At 44.1% G+C, this 19,497-nt stretch overlaps 1 protein-coding gene across 2 annotated transcripts in view; it reads left to right on the forward strand.

The window, feature by feature from the left end:
• Nucleotides 1-19,497, forward strand: part of SLC28A3 (solute carrier family 28 member 3) — a 98,093-nt gene that overhangs the window by 73,332 nt on the left and 5,264 nt on the right. For both annotated transcript variants that reach the window (XR_016441262.1, XM_090038646.1), the window contains exons 13-20: nt 1,693-1,773; nt 3,991-4,116; nt 4,665-4,795; nt 5,926-6,094; nt 7,252-7,449; nt 14,083-14,164; nt 15,580-15,678; nt 17,573-17,699. Coding sequence is in view for 1 of the 2 variants with exons in the window: in XM_090038646.1 (XP_089894772.1) it covers nt 1,693-1,773; nt 3,991-4,116; nt 4,665-4,795; nt 5,926-6,094; nt 7,252-7,449; nt 14,083-14,164; nt 15,580-15,678; nt 17,573-17,699 (1,013 nt within the window). In the remaining variant the exon portion in view is untranslated. The remainder of the gene's footprint in view (nt 1-1,692; nt 1,774-3,990; nt 4,117-4,664; nt 4,796-5,925; nt 6,095-7,251; nt 7,450-14,082; nt 14,165-15,579; nt 15,679-17,572; nt 17,700-19,497) is intronic.

The following is a 19,497-nucleotide window of genomic DNA, read 5'->3' on the forward strand; positions in this document are numbered from 1 at the left end:
TTAGGCCCTTAGAGATGTGTATAAATAAAAGATAGGTTTCATAGCTAACTTGAAAGTAATCTTTCTCAGTAGCTTAGTCCTGACAAGACCATGAAATATTTGTGGTATCTCAAGTACTGCTACTTTGGTGAAACTTTTAAACACTTCAATTATTCAGGCATATTTTTCTGTCCAGTCATTGTTAAGGAAATTCTTAAGTTAAGAAATCTCTGTCTTAAGGGAAACCACTTAATTTAAAATCTTAGTATTCCCAAATGATTCTTGGCTACCTTTTGAGAAACAGATCACCTCTGACACTTTACCACCCCACATCAAACATATCCAGTTAGTTTCTATCTTCAGATTTTAGTAGCCAGCCATTGTGTTCCAAAGACTTCCAAATGCTGAGTCTTTATCACACCTACCCTATTATCCCATAAATGAAGCATGTGAGTTACTTTTTCAGGAAAGGTCAAGTGATTTCTGGCTAATACTTGTATGTTAGTGTTACCCATGCACATGGGCAGATCTAGGATTTTGAAAAAGGTGAGGTGAGATGCATCATCACATATAACACAACACATTTTTCTCACAGTAAAAAGAAACTAGAAGCATTACTAATATGCTAGGGGCCTAGGGCTGTAGTGTTCAGTTTAAAATTGATGGAAAAACAAATATAACTTTATTGGAATAAGTCAAAAACAGTCTCTGGTACTGTGACATAGGAGCTAGATTACAAGGAGAAGCTAATAGAGAGCAGAATTGCAGAAGAAAGGCTAGCTTGATTAGTGGAACATCAAAATCATTAAAAAGGAAAGAGGCTCATTAACCCCTGTGGAATGAAGATTTTAGAAGAAATCAGGTAGCTTTTAATGAGCTGTGAAGTCAGTTGACTCCCTCACTGATGCCTGGATAAGAATGCTGCTGCTATTGCCACATAGTTGGTTTTAAACTTTGGGTGGACCAGGAATCAAAGGAGGGTGCAGCTGCACCAGTACACCACCCCTGGATCTACCTCTGGTGTTACCTGTCCCATTCTATGCCTGTTAAGCAGCAGCTATGCATCTGTTACAGCTCACAGTTACAGTTTGGCTCCATAGTGTAAATACTTAAGTCTTTAGTTCTATTGGATAACAGCCTCTGTCAGCCATTTACATAATCAATCTCTTTAGTTGACTGTCCAGTGACCTCATCCTATGAAGAATACAGTTTTTGAACACTGGTAATTGAAGGTTAACTGATGGAACTTTAAAAACCACACATTGTCCTTCATATTCATTTTTCTTTCAGACAGCAGCTGAGTTTGTTTCGAATCAATCTGGGAAATTTATTTGCCTTAATAGAAACTCAATTTGTTTCAGTGGAGCCATCAAAGTTCATATACTCCCTTGGAATTGTAGCTAATCAGTAGAGATGTCAAAATATCTGCTTTGATGATGACATTTGAACAAGTAGGTTTCCAGGCCAATGATAGCAAGAGCTTTCAGCATTATCCATGAAATTTCCTAAGTATTCCTTCACTGGATTCTTTTTATAGCTACTGTTGAATATTTTTACTATAGCTTGAAGGTGAAAGTTAGATGATCACTAACTCATGAAATATCATAACCTTTGCTCTGAGTTCTTCACATTCATTTAAAGGGCATGGAATAGTTAAATAGACATACGGACAAGAATTTTCTCCTTTATTACTCAATAGCTTATCATTTTCAGGTTGGTTGGATTATGCAAATTACCATGGGGACATCTCCCGTTGAATCCCTAGTCGCAGCTGGCAACATATTTGTGGGGCAGGTGAGTTACAAAATAGATAATACACAAATACCCTTAGGCTGGGCACAGATTCATTGGACACCAAAAAATTAAATTAAACTGAAAGTTGAACAAGTTTTGTGTATGAAGGTAGCACTCTAATGTATCAGCTCAGGTGGCTGGTGTTCAGACAGCCAGAATTGCATGAGGCTTACAAGTCAACAATAACACACAACAAACCATGGCTATACTGAGTTCACACATGAACCTCTGGTATAATCCAGGGGGACCTGCCTCCTTAAAAGGAGAGTGAAACTTGTGCAAAAATAGAAAGCAAGCAACAAAAGAAGAGCATTTAGTGATAAGGGAAAAATAAGGCAATGTGTGAAGTGTGCAAGGATCCAGCCCAGAGGAACAAAGGAAAGTGGCCATCTGCTAATCCATTGTAGTGGGTGTCCTTGTAAAAGAGCACAAGCAAATGAGACATGATCTCCAGCCAGCTGCAGAGGGGGCCCAACTGGAGGCATAACTAATAAATTTTGCATGCTGGGCAAAACTCCCCTCTACCTTGTGCAGGAGGAGGTGCCCAGCACCAGAGAGCAGGGGAAAGGAGAGTTGTCAGTCTTATCTGACTCAGGGACTCAAAGACCTCGCTGCTGCTGCTGTGTCTCCACACTCTGCTTCTAAAAGTCCTGTGGTGCAAGGCTGTTCCTGCCATTGCAAAGACTCCCGGGGTGTCCCCTCTAAAGTCAATTCTCAGGACTGGTGCCCCACTCATCCACCCTTAGCTATGTTACTTGGTACAGCACAAGTAGCACTCAACAATATGCATACTGAGAGTATGTAAAAGTGTTATGTTTAGGATGGCCTAATCAAGGTTAGGGTGATCTAAATGGCACAGTGTGCAAACATTCACAGGATTTAGGTTGCCCTAAAAATGGTATGCCTGATCTAAAGTTAGTTTATCTCAAAGGAAAATCAGCCTTTTGGCTCAGATCATGTGTATCACTTCTAAGCCTCTTGTTGGTTCAGATCAAATGTAGTCCTATGCTTGCCTGGCACGGGAAACACCATGACTACTGAGGTGGTCTTCCCAGTTGCACCCATGGAAAACCGCTCTCCTGGCATGGGGATAGTACCTGCCAGGGTAATGTATAGTAAACCTCCCACTTAGCTGCTGGAATGGGAAGGTTTTGGCTTTATGTCCACTTTATGGAAAGGTGAGACTCCTCTCTACCTTGCTCCTACAGCCTTATGGCCAGGGCAAGCAAAACTCAGGGGCATCCGAACCCCAAGCCACTGGGCTTGGGCCTGCAAGTAGGATGCCTGCCAAAGGTTTTGGAAACATCTGCAGCCCCAGATGAGGCTAAAGGAGTTTGCTGGTAGTAGGGCCACTTACATTTCTGGACTGACTCTTGAATTTGGAATTTGTTTTGGCAATTTGACTTGGAATACAGAAAATTTAAATTAAAAAAAATTTGGAGGAAAATAAATTTACCTCCACAAAGGGTTAACCCAATCTAGTAAAGGTTAATCTAACCTAGCAAATGTCTGCACACCTTCATAGTACAGCTCCAGGGCTGGGAAAGCCTAACCACTTGCCCCAGCCCTGGGGCTGTGTAGTTTTGACCCCAGCAACCCTGACCAAGCTATTTCTATCCCCCACTCCGACTGGGCAGCCCCCAATGGACACACACCCCTGAGGTTTAGATAAACCTATCTCTGGCTGCTTGTACCTCTCCTGCTGGGCAAGCAATGAATGCTTTCACATGCCACTGCAAGCTCAGATTTAGGCAGCTTCATTTAAGCTGCCTAAACCGGAGCTGGGTCCCACAAACATTTGTTCACACCCTCAGATCACTCATTTATTTTAAACAGTGATTCTTAACCAGAAAGCCACAGCACCCTGGGGTCCCTTGAGATCCTTTCAAGGGTGCTACTTAGGTCCATGCAATGTGATTACTGTTAGGCGCGCAGATCCCTGCACATTATAAACACAGATATTTCAAATAGGAATCCATTCTGTTAAAAACATTGTGACCTGTTGGGTCTCTCTGACAGAAGAACTGCCCTATTATTTTTCTGTAGTCAAAAATGAGTGAAAACAAAGAGGTGGCATTTTCTGAGGGAGGTCTTGCATCTAAAAAGGTTGAGAACTAGTAGTTAAAAAAAACAAAAAACACCAGACACAATGCTAAAATAAGGAGCGTGAGGGTTTGTCCAGAAATTACTCTTTTGATTGTCACTTTTCTTTTCCAGACAGAGTCTCCCCTTCTGGTGCGGCCCTATTTACCACATGTCACCAAGTCAGAGCTGCATTCGATCATGACTGCAGGTTTCTCCACCATTGCTGGGAGCGTCCTAGGAGCATACATTTCGTTTGGGGTGAGGCCAGGAGTAATACATCATGAAAGTGCACTGTGTGTTCTGTTCCATGTCAAGGACTTGCCCATAAGGAAGCAAAGAAGAAAGAAATTTCAAAGCTGCAGCTGAAGGAAACAGCCTGCCAACATCAGCAGTGTTCTCAGGCTGTGGGTGTTTGGGGGCTGGCTCACACCCTCCCTTCTCTGCTGCTCCCACAGCTTCTGCCTGCAGGAGTTGCTGCTCCTGGAGCTCACTTCCCCTTCAATAGTGCTGCTTTTCTTTTCCTTGCCAACATGGACACTTGGGGCTTGGCATCCATTAGGCAGGGGGCAGTGGTTAACCCCAGGGAGTGCATGGGCAGTCTCCTCTACACCCTTCACCATTTTGTATTCCTCTGTCAGATCCCTGCTTATTTTTCTCCATCCTATATAAAACAAGATTAGTCTTTTAAATCATTCCTTGCAGGAGAAACCCTTCCAGCATCTCACAATGCTCTCTGGAAGTTTTTCCTCCCCTGTTCTTTTGAGCTGAAGTGAACAAAGCTTAATTCCTGTCATCTGGAATTCCAGATTTCAGCCTCCCACCTCCTAACAGCTTCTGTGATGTCAGCCCCAGCATCGCTCGCTATTTCCAAACTCTTCTGGCCTGAGACTGAAACACCCAAAGTTACTCTGAAGAGTGGCATAAAAATGGAGAAAGGGTAAGTACAGAATAATAAAACTGACTGGATAGTAGAGACACCAGTATAAATAAGCACTCAGATATTATACCAGGGGTTGGCAATGTTTTTGGGCAGAGTGCCAAAAAATCTTGAAACTTCTATTTGTAAGATGTTGGCATACCAGTAGTGGATGGCAGGGGAGCTGCAAGCCGGGGTTGTCCAGAGCCCAGGCCGGCTGTGGCATGCTGAGCAAAATGGTTTCATGTGCCACACTCTGGCACACATGCCTGGGGTTGCTGACCACTGTATCATACTGAACATGTGGCATAATTACTGCATTCATTTTGGATATTAAATTAAGTGCACATCAAGAATGCCCAAAGCAAATAGTTGGATGGTGAACACACAGATATATTTGTATGGATGTGCATTTCCCAATGTCCTTTTCACAGACTCAGAATTGTAGGTCCTAGTCATCATAGTAAATTCTCCAGTGAGGTTCACTGCCCAATACAGTTCTACAGGATGCTTTCCTGTTTGTTGTTGCCTTGTTTTGCTCTGAAGCACTTACTAACTGCTTGTAAGCAAGAGCAAAGGCAGATGCATTATTTTAGTTACCACATCTGAAAATTACAAGCACCAAGTCCTCTATCAAGAAAGTCCCTGCACAGGCATACATTTAAGAAGTCTAAACTCCTATGCTTGCTAACAATAATATAGTAATGGGTGAACCTCACACTTACCCTTCTGGCATCTCTTTAAGCGCTAGCAGGGTCAAAACATTTCGGTGCCCACTGAAGCCAATGGAAAGACTCCTGCTGACTTCAGTAGGCACTGACCAGGAGCACTGACTGGACCAGGGGCAGCATGAGGTGAATGCCATTCCAGAAGATATATCAGAAGTTCCCCTGGGAGGAACTCTGAATTCAGAGTTTCTCTTAGGGGTTTCATGCACCATGCATGCCCTTGCTCTCTGTCAAATGCAGCTGAGAGCATCTAGGGTAAAAATATACAGATTTGGAACTTTATCTTATCAGTGCCTGTTTGGGTGGTTTAAATACCCAGTTTATAGCCAACTATTGTGTAACCTTTACTGTCTTTCAACTTATTTATGAACTGGAAATTGTCACTTAATTTTTCCAATTCCGTTCTTGCTTTTGTTGGTAAAGAGACTCAAAAAACTTGCTGGAAGCTGCCAGCCAAGGTGCCACTGCCTCAATTCCTTTGGTGGCAAACATTGCTGTGAACTTGATTGCCTTCCTTGCTCTGCTGGCTTTTGTTGACTCAGCGCTGTCTTGGTTGGGGAATATGTTTGACTACCCACAGTTAAGTTTTGAGGTATTGTCCTTACTATATTGAATTCTCTTTCTTTAATCTGCATAGCTTTTGCTTACATAGGGAAAATTAGACGCATCAGAAATTATTTTAATTGATGTTTTAAATAGTAAAGACATTTGTTAAAAACAAATATGTTAGCTGGGATTGTGAATTTCAAGTAAGTGCTTATGCTGTAACCATTTAACTAGGGTAACAGCTGGGCGAAACAAGACTGTCTGGGGCTTGAACTGGAGTAGATGTAACTATTTTATTTAGTTTGATTACTAAATTTTTAAATAAAAAATGTGCACAAGCTGACTATATGCAGACAGATGGGTTTAAAGGTGCCTTACACAGTTTCGATTTATTCTTCTTCCCAGGCAGAAATAAGTCGCTCAGTTATAAGTACTTCTGCACCAGTCTCAGTGTACCCATGACAATTGAGAGAGTCCTGCTTTAATTACACCAGTAAAATTAAACCCATACAGCTGGCAAACCTTTTGGGTACATTTTTCACTTCATTTTCTCAGTATAGCTACACTGGATTTTTATCAGCTGAGAAACTGGCCCTTATCAGTTTCTTGAGCACCTCAATCTTAAGTCACAGTCCAACAAAGCATTTAAGACTGTGCTTAATTTTAGGCATAAAATTAAAGGCCTGCTGAACTACTACTTTTCTGCCTGTATACATTTTTGGAGGTGGGGAGAGAGGGAGTGTTTTAGTTAGAGCAGTTTCCGGGCAGCCACTCTAATTAGAACACCCAGCGTCATGTGTATTAAGTTCCCATGCCCTTAAAAATGGCAGTAGGATGCTTTATCTAAACCTCATTCTATGAGGTTTAAAATGTTCAGGGGCTTAATATACACAAAAATATACACTAATTAGAACACAAGGCTCAGTTAATCAAGTCTGCTGCAACATATTCTAATTAGAATGCAAAGGAGCATGTGTATAAGCACCTACAGGTTGCACTTTTATAATCACATACATCTGACCCCTGAAATACCTCTAGATGTTGGGGAGGGCAGTAAGGCCTATTTATGTACACTTTAAAAAATTCTGGTTACTTTTAGAGAACCTGTCAGACTCCTATATTCTCCTATCAATCTTCTCTTGTGATTTATTAGTATTTGTTCTTGTACACCTATTCCTCCCTTCTGTCTTATCTGTTTTACAGGTCATTTGTGCCTATGTCTTCATGCCATTTTCTTTTATGATGGGAGTAGACTGGGAAGACAGTTTTATTGTTGGTGGTCTCCTTGGCTACAAGACGTTCTTCAATGAATTTGTGGCTTACGAACACCTTTCTGAATTGATTCACAAGAGAGAGAAAGGTGGGCCAGTGTACATGGGTGGTGTGAAGCAATATATGACTGTGAGTAACATTTTACATTCTACTCATTTGTTGCGCCTAGATCTCCCCTACTGGAGCTCCATGGATTTTAATGGAGTCCAATGACATAAATATGGCCCATTATTTTGATATTTTCTCTTGTATTCATCTTATCCTAATCTTTCAGCAGCAGAGTCTAAATGCTCAAGTGTATCCTCTTCCATCCTCTATGATGGTCTTTCAGATTTGTCAGCTGACATCATATTAGATCTCACAAGCAAAGTAGGGCCTGGTCAGTTCTCAGATAGCTGAACACAATAAAGTGGTGGTGGAGTCTAAAACTGTGTGTATACCACATTGCTAACCTGGACCTTTACCCAAGTTTTACCCAACCTCGGCACAAAACCAGAGATATCAACCCAGATATCCTGACCAAGAGGAAGAGATGGTTCAAGATCTTGGGGTGAACCTGAAAGTGTTCAGAATTTTATCAGGAGATCAGTCAGCCTTGGAATTTTGAAAGATGGATCCAATATGCTTATCATTTACATGCTTATCATCTCACTCCAGTTAGGCTCCAGAGCGGCAAGAGACATGCAGGTGAAAGCCTGCCATGCCCCCGCTCCCCCAAAGCCGTCCGCAAACCCCCCAGCAGCTGCGGAGCCCCTCCGCCAACCCCTAGCACAGCCAGAAGAAAGCAGGGCCCGTGGTGGGAAGGGGTTAACCCCTCACTGAGTGGGAGGAGGCGGCTGAGTGGTGGTGGGCCAGGTCAAGCCTCACCCAGGCCCCTACTTCGCCCAGCCTCTTAGGGAGCCACGTGACCAGAGCCACACAGACAGGCTGCACAAACAGGTGCACTTGCCTGCCAGCGCATGAGTTAGCGCAGAGTTTGCACAGGAGGGTGCGCGAGAGGGCCTGAGACCCTGCCTGCGAACCCCCCAGGGTAGACAGTCCCAGCCATAACCAGCCTACCAGAGGCATGACACGGATGGGCACTCATCACACCCTAAGTGTCCCCCGGGGCTCTGCGACCACCCCCCCCAGCACCTCAGAGATGGCCACCCAGGCGGAGCCCATGGTTCCAGGCTCCATGCAGAGGGAGCCCCTGGCTCTTGGCTGCATGGGCTGCCTGTCCCTTTTTCAGGCTCTGGTGGCTGGGAGCATGGCCACCTCCATGTGGGGTCTGTTCCCTTTTGGGATCTCTGGCATGCTAGCTGGAGGAGCTCCAGGCCACAGTCCAGAGACTGTGTGCCATCAGGGACTGTGAGCAGGAGATTGACTCCTACTGCCAGACCCTTCTCCCCCAGGAGCTGGAGGGTAGACCACGGTCTCCCTCCAGGACAAAGGAGGACTCCAGGACCTCCCACTGTGTCCAGTCAGAGGCATGGACTAAGGTGGTCAAGGCCCCTAAGGCCCGCCACACCAAGGCCCCTGCCCCGCCAGAGCTTAGCAACAGGTACACACCTCTTGCTGCTCCAGCAGAGCCTGATCAGTTGCCAGCTCCCACAGGCAACACAGGCTCAACTGCAGCTACCGCCCTCACTCTCCCCAAGACAAAACGTAAGGTGTTTGTTGTGGGAGACTCCATCCTGAGGGGGCAATCGGCTGCTCTGACCCCTTAGCCTGGGAAGTCTGCTGCTTCCCGGGGGCCCACATCTGGGACATTGCGGAGAAAATCTCTAAGCTCCTCCAGCCCACAGACCACTATCCTATGCTCCTTATTCATGTGGGCACCAGTGACACGGCTCGGAGCGCTCCCAGCCAGGTCATGAGGCACTACAGCGATTTGGGAGTGAGGCAAAAGGGTCTGGGGGCACAGGTGGTGTTCTCGTTGATCCTCCCAGTCTTGGGCTATGGGCTGAGGAGGGAGAGGAGGATCCACATAGTCAACCAAAGACTGTGGTGCTGGTGTCGTCAGGAAGGCTTTGGCTTCCATGACCACAGCCTGCTCTTTGGCAAGAGAGGCAGCGAGCTCTCCACCTCTCTTCCCTGGGGAGGAGGCTCTTCTCAACCAGACTGGCTGACCTGCTCCACCAGGCTTTAAACTAAGCCCATTGGGGGACAGCGGGACTACCGCCACTGCTGGCCCACTGAGCAGCCCTTGCAAAGCCAGCGGGCTAAGGCACTTAAGGAAGTTCACTCTTGTCCCAGCCCCGGTACAATCTGTGGGCAAGGCAAGAGCCCCCAAGGGGACGCTTGCCTGCCTGTACACAAATGCCAGGAGCTTGGGGAATAAGCAGGAGGAGCTTGTCCTCCTGCTCAATGCATCATAATTATGATGTCATAGGGATAACAGAGACCTGGTGGGACTCCACCCATGGCTGGACCTCAGGTATAGATGGCTATACCCTGTACAGGACAGATGGTGTAGATAAAAGGGCCGGGGATGTCACTGTCTCTGTTAAGGAAAGCTACATGTCCCTCCAAGCTGATATTGGTGAGCAGGGTGGACGACTGGAGACCCTCTGAGTTAAAATCCGTGGGGAACACGGCACAGGGGACACAACGGTGGGAGTCTACTACAGACCTCCCACCCAAAGTCCTGAGCTTGACCAGGAGTTCACCCGAGAACTGGCTGAGGCTGCATGCTCCAGGACCTTGGTTGTCATGGGTGACTTCAATTACCCGGACATCTCATGGGAGGATCACTCAGCAAAATCTGAGTGGTTGCAAAGCTTCCTCTCATGCGTGGATGACCTCTGACTCAAGAAGTCTATGGGCCAACGAGAGGCAAAGCGCTGCTTGACCTGGTACTGGCTATTGGGGATGACGTAATCGGTGACCCAGTGAACAATGGGAAGCTGGGTGACAGTGACCACGAGCTGCTCACCTTCACCATCCACTGTAAAGCTGGCAAGTCAGTCAGCAAGATGGAAGCTCTTGACTTCAGGAAAGCCAACTTTGACAAGCTCAGGAGGCTTGTCAGTCAGGCCCTAAGGGACCATGACCCATGGGAGAGGGGAGTTCAAGAAGAGCGGTTGCTCCTCAAGGGAGCGATCCTCAATGCACAAGCTAAGTCTATTCCATCTTGGAGGAAAGGCAGAAAGAGGGCACAGCAGCTCCCCTGGCTCTCCAGGGACCTAGCGGACCTCCTGAGGCTAAAAAGAAAGGCCTACAAAGGATGGAGGACGGGATTCACCTACAAGGAGGATTAGTCATGCAGGGAACAAACCAGGAAAGCCAAGGCTGCAACTGAACTCCAACTAGCTTCAAGCATCAAGGACAATAAAAAGTCCTTTTTCAAATATGTGGGGAGCCAGAGGAAAAGCAAGGGCAACGTTGGACCCCTGCTGAACCAGATAGGGCAACTGACAACTGATGCCCAGGAAAAAGCCAGCCTATTAAATGGGTACTTTGCATCGGTCTTTCATCAGTCCCATGGGTCACCCATGCCCGCTACAGGACAGGGAGGTCCGGATGAGAGAGATCCCCTGCCCTCCATTAATGCTGACCTTGTGAAGGAACATTGTGAGAAGCTGGATACCTTTAAGTCAGCCGGCCCTGACAATCTACAACCCAGGGTACTCAAGGAGCTGGTGAACATCATAGCCCAGCCCCTGCATGGATCTTTGAAAACTCCTGGAGCTCTGGTGTAGTGCCTGAAGACTGGAAGAAGGCCAATGTGCTGCCTATCTTCAAGAAAGGGAGGAAAGTGGATCCGGCTAACTATAGGCCCATCAGCCTAACTTTTATCCTGGGGAAGATCTTAGAAAAGTTTATTAAAGAGGCCATCCTTAATGGACTGGCCGACGCCAACATCCTAAGGGATAGCCAGCATGGGTTTGTTGCGGGTAGGTTTTGCTTGACCAATCTCATTTCCTTCTGTGACCAGGTGACCTATCACCTGGACGAGGGAGAAGAGATTGATGTCATATATCTTGACTGCAAAAAAGCCTTCAATCTGGTATCCCATGATCACCTCTTGGTGAAACTAGCCAATTGTGGCCTTGGGTCCACCATGATCCACTGGCTGGGAAATTGGCTCCGTGGTCGGACCCAGAGGGTAGTAATTGATTGAAGTCAATCATCATGGTTTCCTGTGATCAGTGGGGTCCCCCAAGGCTCTGTCCTTGGACCCATATTGTTCAACATCTTCATTAATGATGTAGACATTGGAGTCAGGAGCGGACTGGCCAAGTTCACTGATGACACCAAACTTTGGGGCAATGTATCCATGCCAGAAGACAGGCGGGTGATCCAGGCTGACCTGAATAGGCTCAGCAAATGGGCGGACAAAAACCTGATGGTGTTTAACACTGAAAAATGGAAGGTTCTCCACCTTGGGGAAAAAAAACCTGCAACATCCTTGTAGGCTTGGCAGTGCTACACTGGCTAGCAGTATGGAAGAAAGAGACTTGGGGGTCATGATTAACCTCAAGATGAACATGAGCCTGCAATGTGATGCTGGGGCTAGTAAAGTGACCAAAAAGCTGGCTTGCATCCATCAATGCTTCTCAAGCAAATCCCAGGATGTCATTCTCCCCCTGTACTGGGCTTTGGTGAGGCCACAGTTGGAGCATTGCGTCCAGTTTTGGGCCCCACAATTCAAAAAGGATATGGAGAAGCTTAAGAGAGTCCATAGAGGAGCCATGCACATGATCAGAGGTCAGGAAAGCAGATGTTACGATGACAGGCTGAGAGCCATGGGGCTCTTTAGCCTGGAAAAGCACAGGCCCCTGATGGCCCCTGATAAGGTTATCAGGGGTGACCACCAGTATGTGGGGGAACGTTTGTTCACCAGAGCGCCCCATGGGATGACAAGTTTGAATGGTCATAAACTACTACAAGACTGTTTCAGGCTGGGCATAAAGAAGAATTTCTTTACTGTCTGAGCCCCCAAGGTATGGAACAGCCTGCCATCGGAGGTGGTTCAAGCACCTACATTGAACACCTTCAGGAGCAAATTGGATGCTTATCTTGCTGGGATCCTATGACCCCAGCTGACTTCCTGCCCTTTGGGTGGGGGGCTGGACTCAATGATCTTCCGAGGTCCCTTCCAGCCCTAATGTCTATGAAATCTATCTTATTATTAAACAATTTGGCATTGGAGATCTACTTGCTTTTTCAAGTGTACATGGAGAACCAAATTCATTTGCAAAGTCCTAGGAGATCCTCAGATTGAAAAAACAGTAATCCCACAAAGGACTCATACGGGGATTTGGCAGTAGCAATTTTGATTATGAGATGATGGCACAAATGAGAGAGAGGGGTTTCAGGTTTTCATTTTTAGTTTTTTTCAGCCAGAGAGCCTTCTAATGTATCTTAAGACATATATGCACTGAGAGAAGGAGGGAGCGAGTGGTCTGCTGTGCCCACTCTCACAGTCTATAACAACAAGTCTTCCTGTTTTTTGAACTGGAAGAATACAAGTGAAGGCAGGGAAATCACAGGACACAAAGCCATTTCCAGGAAAAGCAGATAGAGTGGGTACTTGAAAAGCATTCGCCTGCATATGTGCAGAACGATTGAAAATATCTACAAATTGGTTCTCAGAAAAAAGGAATGGAAACAAAGGAGCATCTAATCAACAGGAAACCTTATGGAACACTCAGTGGACTTTGGCGTGGGTGTAAAATATAACTAATGGAGAAAACGGTTGTGATGGAGCAAAACTACCATCTGTAAAGAGATGTTCCCTACTTTCACATAGCTTTGAATCAAGTTGGATTATTAGAGGACTACAGCCCAGTTTAACTCCAGGGAAACCAATATAGAGATAAAAAAGGGCTCTTGTCAAAAAAGGGCTATTGTCAGCATGGCAGCAAGTGGTCAAGCAGTTCAAGGATTTGTCATTAAAAAGTCTCCTGGGGAGATGGAATTCAATCCAAACCTTTTCCACTCCAAAAGAGAGTGGCAAAGGTTGGGAAGGGCACATAACCCTAGAGGTGGACTTAGGAATTTTGGTGTTCTGGGCAGAAATACTCAAGACCAAGGTGGGACAAGGGGAGAGAGTCCTCAGTGTCATCTGACTACCCAAATGACTTGTAAACGGCATTTTGTAAATGCCAGACATCATACTAGAAATTCCTCCCTTCTGTGCCCCAGCACTGAAATGGGGTAGTTAGACATTGGTTGAGTGTATATAAGATCAGGGAACAAGCACTTAGAGAAAGGAAGCAGAACTTGATGGTTTTGCATAGATTTACTGTTCAGAGCTAACCTAGTCAACTACAGGCTAGTCTGACTCCCCTTAACTTGCTAATACCTTAGAAAATTACCACTAGTAAAATAATGACTATGATTGGCTTTGGATTACTGGCATTCTGTTCAACAGGATATGAACAAAAACTGGTCCAGCTTTGGACAGACTTCAAGCAGTAAATTCTAAGAGCTGAAAAACCATCAGTTGATGACTTATAGAACCCACATTCCTAAAGTATTTAAAAAAAAGGTGGGGGGAAGAGAGTAAGTGTCTTGTCCAAGACTACCGGATGAGGTGGTGACAGACCAACTTAAGGAGCTAGCTCCTGGCTCTCAGAAAATTAAATAAACCTCCCACTAATTAAACCTCTATTTAATCCACTTGACCAAGGAGCATTTTTTTATCACATACCTATCACAGGAGTCAGCAGTAAATGGGTAATGCTCTGAAACAACCCTGCCTTTTTTAAACTGATGGACAACTGTATAATTTCTGCCCTGCCTGAAGTGTGTGTGTGTGTTTGTGTTTTTTAGATCCGTTCTGAAACCATTGCCACCTATGCCCTCTGTGGGTTTGCAAACTTTGGCTCTCTGGGACTGGTAATCGGAGGACTCAGTAAGGACAATACAGACAATACAGAACTGACCTCTGACTCGCTGTTTATCGACCCATTAAGAAAACAAAGCCTCTGTTCATTAACTAATGGAGCTCTTCTTAAACAGCTCATGGAAACAAAGGGGCATTTGTTAGCTCCAAAGAAGGACGTTTGGCTACCTGTTGATTAACTCCAAAAAGCCTGTCTGCCTGTTGTCTCTCACAGCACGGACTGTAGCCAGCATGTGGTTTGCTAGCTAATGCTGAAGTGTCTGCATAAGGCAGAGGGGAGGGGGGGAATAATCCCTGCTTAGCAGGGAGAAACCAGGCAGATATTCTGTGCCTGCAAGTCGCTGCCAGAGCTGCAGCCAGGGGGCAGAGGGGAGGGGTCAGTCCTGCTGTGGAGCAGAGAGCCCCACTAAGCCCCAAGAGCATGCCGGGATGCTGGGGTATCTGGTTTATCTTAAACCAGCAAGGGATCTGGGACAGACATTGCATAAACTGGTTTGAGTCAAATCAGTTAAGTCTGATATTACATTCTACTGGGTTTATCTTAAACCAGTTTCAGCCATTTTCAAACTGGTTTATGTTCATTGAACATCTGTTCTTTTACAGGTTTAAACCACTTTATGATCACTTAAACCGGTTCATGTGTAATGTCTGTTCCTAGCCTGACAGGCTCCCCTGGTATAGCATGAGCATTGGTTGTGGTTAAGCTGATGTGGAAGTGTCTAAGCTCTGTTCATAAAGCTGATGCACTCACATAGCAGAGAATGTAGCCAAGTGTAGGGCCATGTAGCCGTAGCATTCCTACCCCTCAGCAGTCCACTACAGCCGTACCACCGCTTTGAGGCCTTTGGCAGCTAGAGAAGTGGCCCTTCTCTTTGGGGAAAAAAATAAAAAAAATTTAATTGAGTTCCTTGTATTCCTGTTAGCATTCTGGAAACTATTCATTTGTCTACTAGGGAGCTGCCTCACATGCAAAACATTGTTCATTTGTAATGTCTAAGGGACATTACAAATGAACATTATAAATCAAGATGTATGTATTAAGGCTTCTACCTGATTCCCCAGAGATTGATTACATACTCCAGAAGAGTTCTGAGTCAGCCCTGCTGTGATCTGATGTGACCTCAGTCTGATACAAGGAGAAAGAGTAGTTTGATTTCTAGTTGAAACTGAAGGTGCCCATTAGCCAGCTTCACTGAGCTAGTCAACACATGTTGTTGAAGCAAGTGGAACTTGCATTTTTTATTTGTATCTCATCTTTTAATAGATAGAAAAATTGCCTTTTGAATGCCTTATTAGGCATATCAAATTCCTTTTTATTTGCTCCTAATGTCCATTCTGGTGATTTGCAATTTCCCATTCTCAATGGTATACTTTGTAGGAAGGTTAACATCTTTATCTTCTTTTTTTTCCAACTTGCTTCCCAGCATCCATGGCTCCTTCCAGAAAAAGGGACATCGCTGGTGGTGCCTTTAGGGCAATGATTGCTGGCACCGTTGCCTGCTTCATGACAGCCTGTATTGCAGGTACCCTACATAACTTGTAATATCCCCATGTGACCACTGGGTGGCAGTGTGTTAGTATGTTAACTTTATAAGTAGACAATGTGCATTATTTAGTGTTCCTCTCCCTTTAAGATAGAAAAGTTACTAGGGTTGAACCGAAATTTGGGATGTAAAAAAGACTGTTCTTATTTCTTATATCATATGTATCAATTTTAAAATTTGTTACTCAACATATAATTACTAATTCATATAAAAAAAGATAATTACAAGTTACAAGTGAGTTGAAGTCCCTTCCCCACCCCTCTGCTCTGCTGTACCATGTATCTAAAAATTAAAGAAACAATGAAAAGGAGGAGGAGTAAGCTGGGAAGTAGAGCTCTTCTCTTGTGTTAAATAAATGAGCATTTTGGGGCTGAGTCTGTACATCAGCAGTAACTATATTGAAGACAATGGCCTTACACTAGTAAAAGTGTGATCAGAAACAAGCCTTATATTTTCAAAGCTCCACCATGAAGTTGAGCCATGAGCTACAAAAAAATCACCATTTCAGAGAGGAAATGGCAATAATGTAACACTATGCATCACTGCAGAGATTAATTCGTTAGCCAGCTGTTGAAGGATTTAAAAAATAATCAGGTATGGTTAAATGACACAAGTTCTTTTCCTTTCCTTGAATCTAACTAGCCCCTTTCTACCTTTTTGTTTTGAGCATGCACTATGAGACTCAAAGAATTCATACTGTTTCAGTTCAGATATGAACTTGGCACATAATCTGGCTGAGAACAGCATATCCATATCAGTTTTTGTTCACTCATCTAGCCCTTCCCGTTTCTTGGAAACAAGGGCCCTTGAAAATGCACAGGTTGAAATTTTAATAAATAGCAATCTTACCCAGGGAAACTGGGGCATCAGTAAACCTTTGCAAGGAGTGGAACATGAAGTTTCCAGGCCTGACTAGAAACATAAATTCGGAAGAGGCATAAATTCTTTTCTCCACATGGCCCTTAGGCACCCCAAGTCAGTTTTTCAAAGGCATTTCAAGATACAGAAGTGCTTGAACAGATTAGACACCCAACTCCAATTGAATATACACCTAAAGACTTTTAAAAATCATGCTATTAGGAGCCAAAGTCCTGTTTTCATAGGTAACTTAAAAAATTATTGGGACTTTGGATTCTTTGACTCAAAAATCTTACCCTTAGACTCAATCTCACTATGAACTGCTTGACCACTTGCTGCCATGCTAAAACTTCAGGTATTTTGCTTTGTTGCTTTCTTACAGGTAGGACCTAATCCCCATTAAATCAGTCTTACCTTCTTAGATGACAGACAATAAACCCTCAAAATGTCAAGCAGTATACAACAGCTTATTTGAAAAAAAAAATGTTAATTTTCAGAGAGAGAGAGAGAGTGTGAAGAGAATTTTTTTGTTTTGTCTTTGTTTTTAAGATAGCCACATTTCAGAACTGGAACAAAGGACTTGATGTGTTTGAAATAAATCAGTTTCCCTGGGGATCAAGCCACTCCAGTCCCCTCACTGCTGGGTGTCGCCTGATATAAATGGGAGAAACTGTACTTGTCATTTTTCACTCTGGTTAGCAGAGTAACATAGACCTTGCCTTACTAGGAAAAAACTGTTCTTTCCTCGTATTAGCTAATGCATAGTAGCTAACAGGACGTAAAACCCTGAACACAAGGTAGCTTTAACACATGAGTTAGCAGGTCAAGGTCAAGGGTAACTCATTTCCTTGTAGTGAAAACTACGGCCTTTTCTTGATTAGCATTTTACCATATGTCACTTACCACCTCTTAGCTAGCATCAGGTAAAAACAGATCTCTTTTCCTATTGAAGACACACCTCTAGAGACTTCTGTTATAGATTAAAGCAACTAACACTACTGTACTCAATTTCCAGGAATATTATCTGTGCCTGTTGTGGAAGACGTTCCATGCTACATTATGTTAGGGAATGCCTTCAACTCAACAGGTTCACCAAGCAACACCACAAAAGTAATTAGATGCTGCCAAGACCTTTTTAACAGGTACGGACAAGTTCTTCATTCTCTCTTCAGGCTAGCTCTTTGAACTCAGGTGTTGTTTATCACTGCTGTATTTTTTGTGGCAATGTTTTAGGAAATAAAGGTAAACAAAGGTAAAGTCAATGGCAAGATACAAAAGATACGTCAACATTCAAAGACATTGCTTTTTCTAGTGCAAATAATGAAAACAATTTATGAGGTGTCGTGAAAGTTTGGAATGCAAGAGTTACTGTTGCAGAGTGCATAAAACTTGTTCACCGACTTTGGTCGGTTAGTTTTCTAGCTGGAGGTCCAACAGCCTGATTGTGTTTTTGAGCACTTGACTCTGTTTCCAGGCATTGGTTACAGCATAAGTGACTGGTGCCTCCTGAATCTGGAGGCGCACCCGCAGAAGCCACTGACCCTGTCAGGGGGGCACCAGCCCTACCAACAGCATCAGTGTCGGCTGTCAAGGGGGGCACCGGCCCTGTTGGGGGGGACACGTGCACCCCTGTGCACCCCTTACTGGTCACCTATGGGTTACAGTAACATTGTACTCCTTAAAAAGATTAATACTTTAACTCTGTCTGAAAAAAATCTTTTGTTTTTTCTTGTAAATATTTATTTCTCCTCTATCAAATAAACATACTTCCTCACTACCAAATAATAGTGCACTATCTCACCATAACTACACATCGGACATAAATCAGAACCTTTTCCTTGAAGAGTGTGTGTTTGGACAGAAAACAAAACTAAAAGAACATCTTTTATTTAGATATCTTTGCACACATTATTTAGATATCTTTGGAGTGGTTTAGCTGAGATGGTCAGGAAACATTTGAGAGGCAAGGATTTTTATGGATGATATCTTTTATTGGATCAACTGCATGGTTGAGATTAGATTTAGACACTCTTTTGAATGCAACACATAGTTCTTCAGGTTGGAGGGAAAAACAGGTACAGCAAAAAATAAAAACAGCCTGCAAGGCCATGAAATTGGAGGAGAAATTCATAGAGGTAGTAGACAAGCAAATCACAGAAAAAGGATAGCTTGATTAGAAGAAAGGTAAGACCTTTCAAAAGGGAAAAGGGTGGTTATCACCTATAGTGTGAAGAAAGATTATCAGGTAGACTATAGTATGCCATAAATTCAATACCCATGTTCAGTCCTTGGTTCTTAGGTGTCCAGCCAGCTTATACATTTTTTCCTTCTAGGCTCACCTTTTCAAAGTGTTTTGTAAATTTGCACTGAGCATGAAGACAATGAGATCAGAAAGTGAGTCACTGCTCGGTGAAAAGTGTTCTCCTATATGTGTACGTGTCTCTATCCTTAATCTTTTTCTACATTTTGATATATAGTTATATCCACATAGGGTGCTTACGGACATGGGGAAAAAACCAAAAAAGCACCTTACTTTCTACTCAGCGTGCCCCTGAATCAAGCACAGCGCATGCCCAGAAGAGAAATAGTGTCAGTTTGACCAGTTTGCCCAGCATCTGTATAGCTCATGTGCTTCAGTGGGGCTTTTTGGCACTTTTACCAGCTATTATATAAAAGTGCCAAAAAGCCCCACTGAAGCTCATTAACTATACAGATGCTGGGGAGCCAAGTCAAACTGACACAATTCCTCTTCTGGTAAAGCGCGGTATGGGGGAAGGGGGCAGTGAGGGGATTTACATCTGCCAGCACACACAGTTTCCATGAGGCCATTTGGTGTATTGGATGAGATATACCACATTTTGGGATAGACTTGTGGAAAAATCCATAGTTTCTTGTGTGTTAATTGTAGGGCGTGTTGATTGTTGCAGCAGTGGAGATGTA

Source organism: Crocodylus siamensis, chromosome 3, assembly GCF_052110815.1.
Source record: "Crocodylus siamensis isolate JL-2025a chromosome 3, ASM5211081v1, whole genome shotgun sequence".
Classification (NCBI taxonomy): Eukaryota; Metazoa; Chordata; order Crocodylia; family Crocodylidae; genus Crocodylus; species Crocodylus siamensis.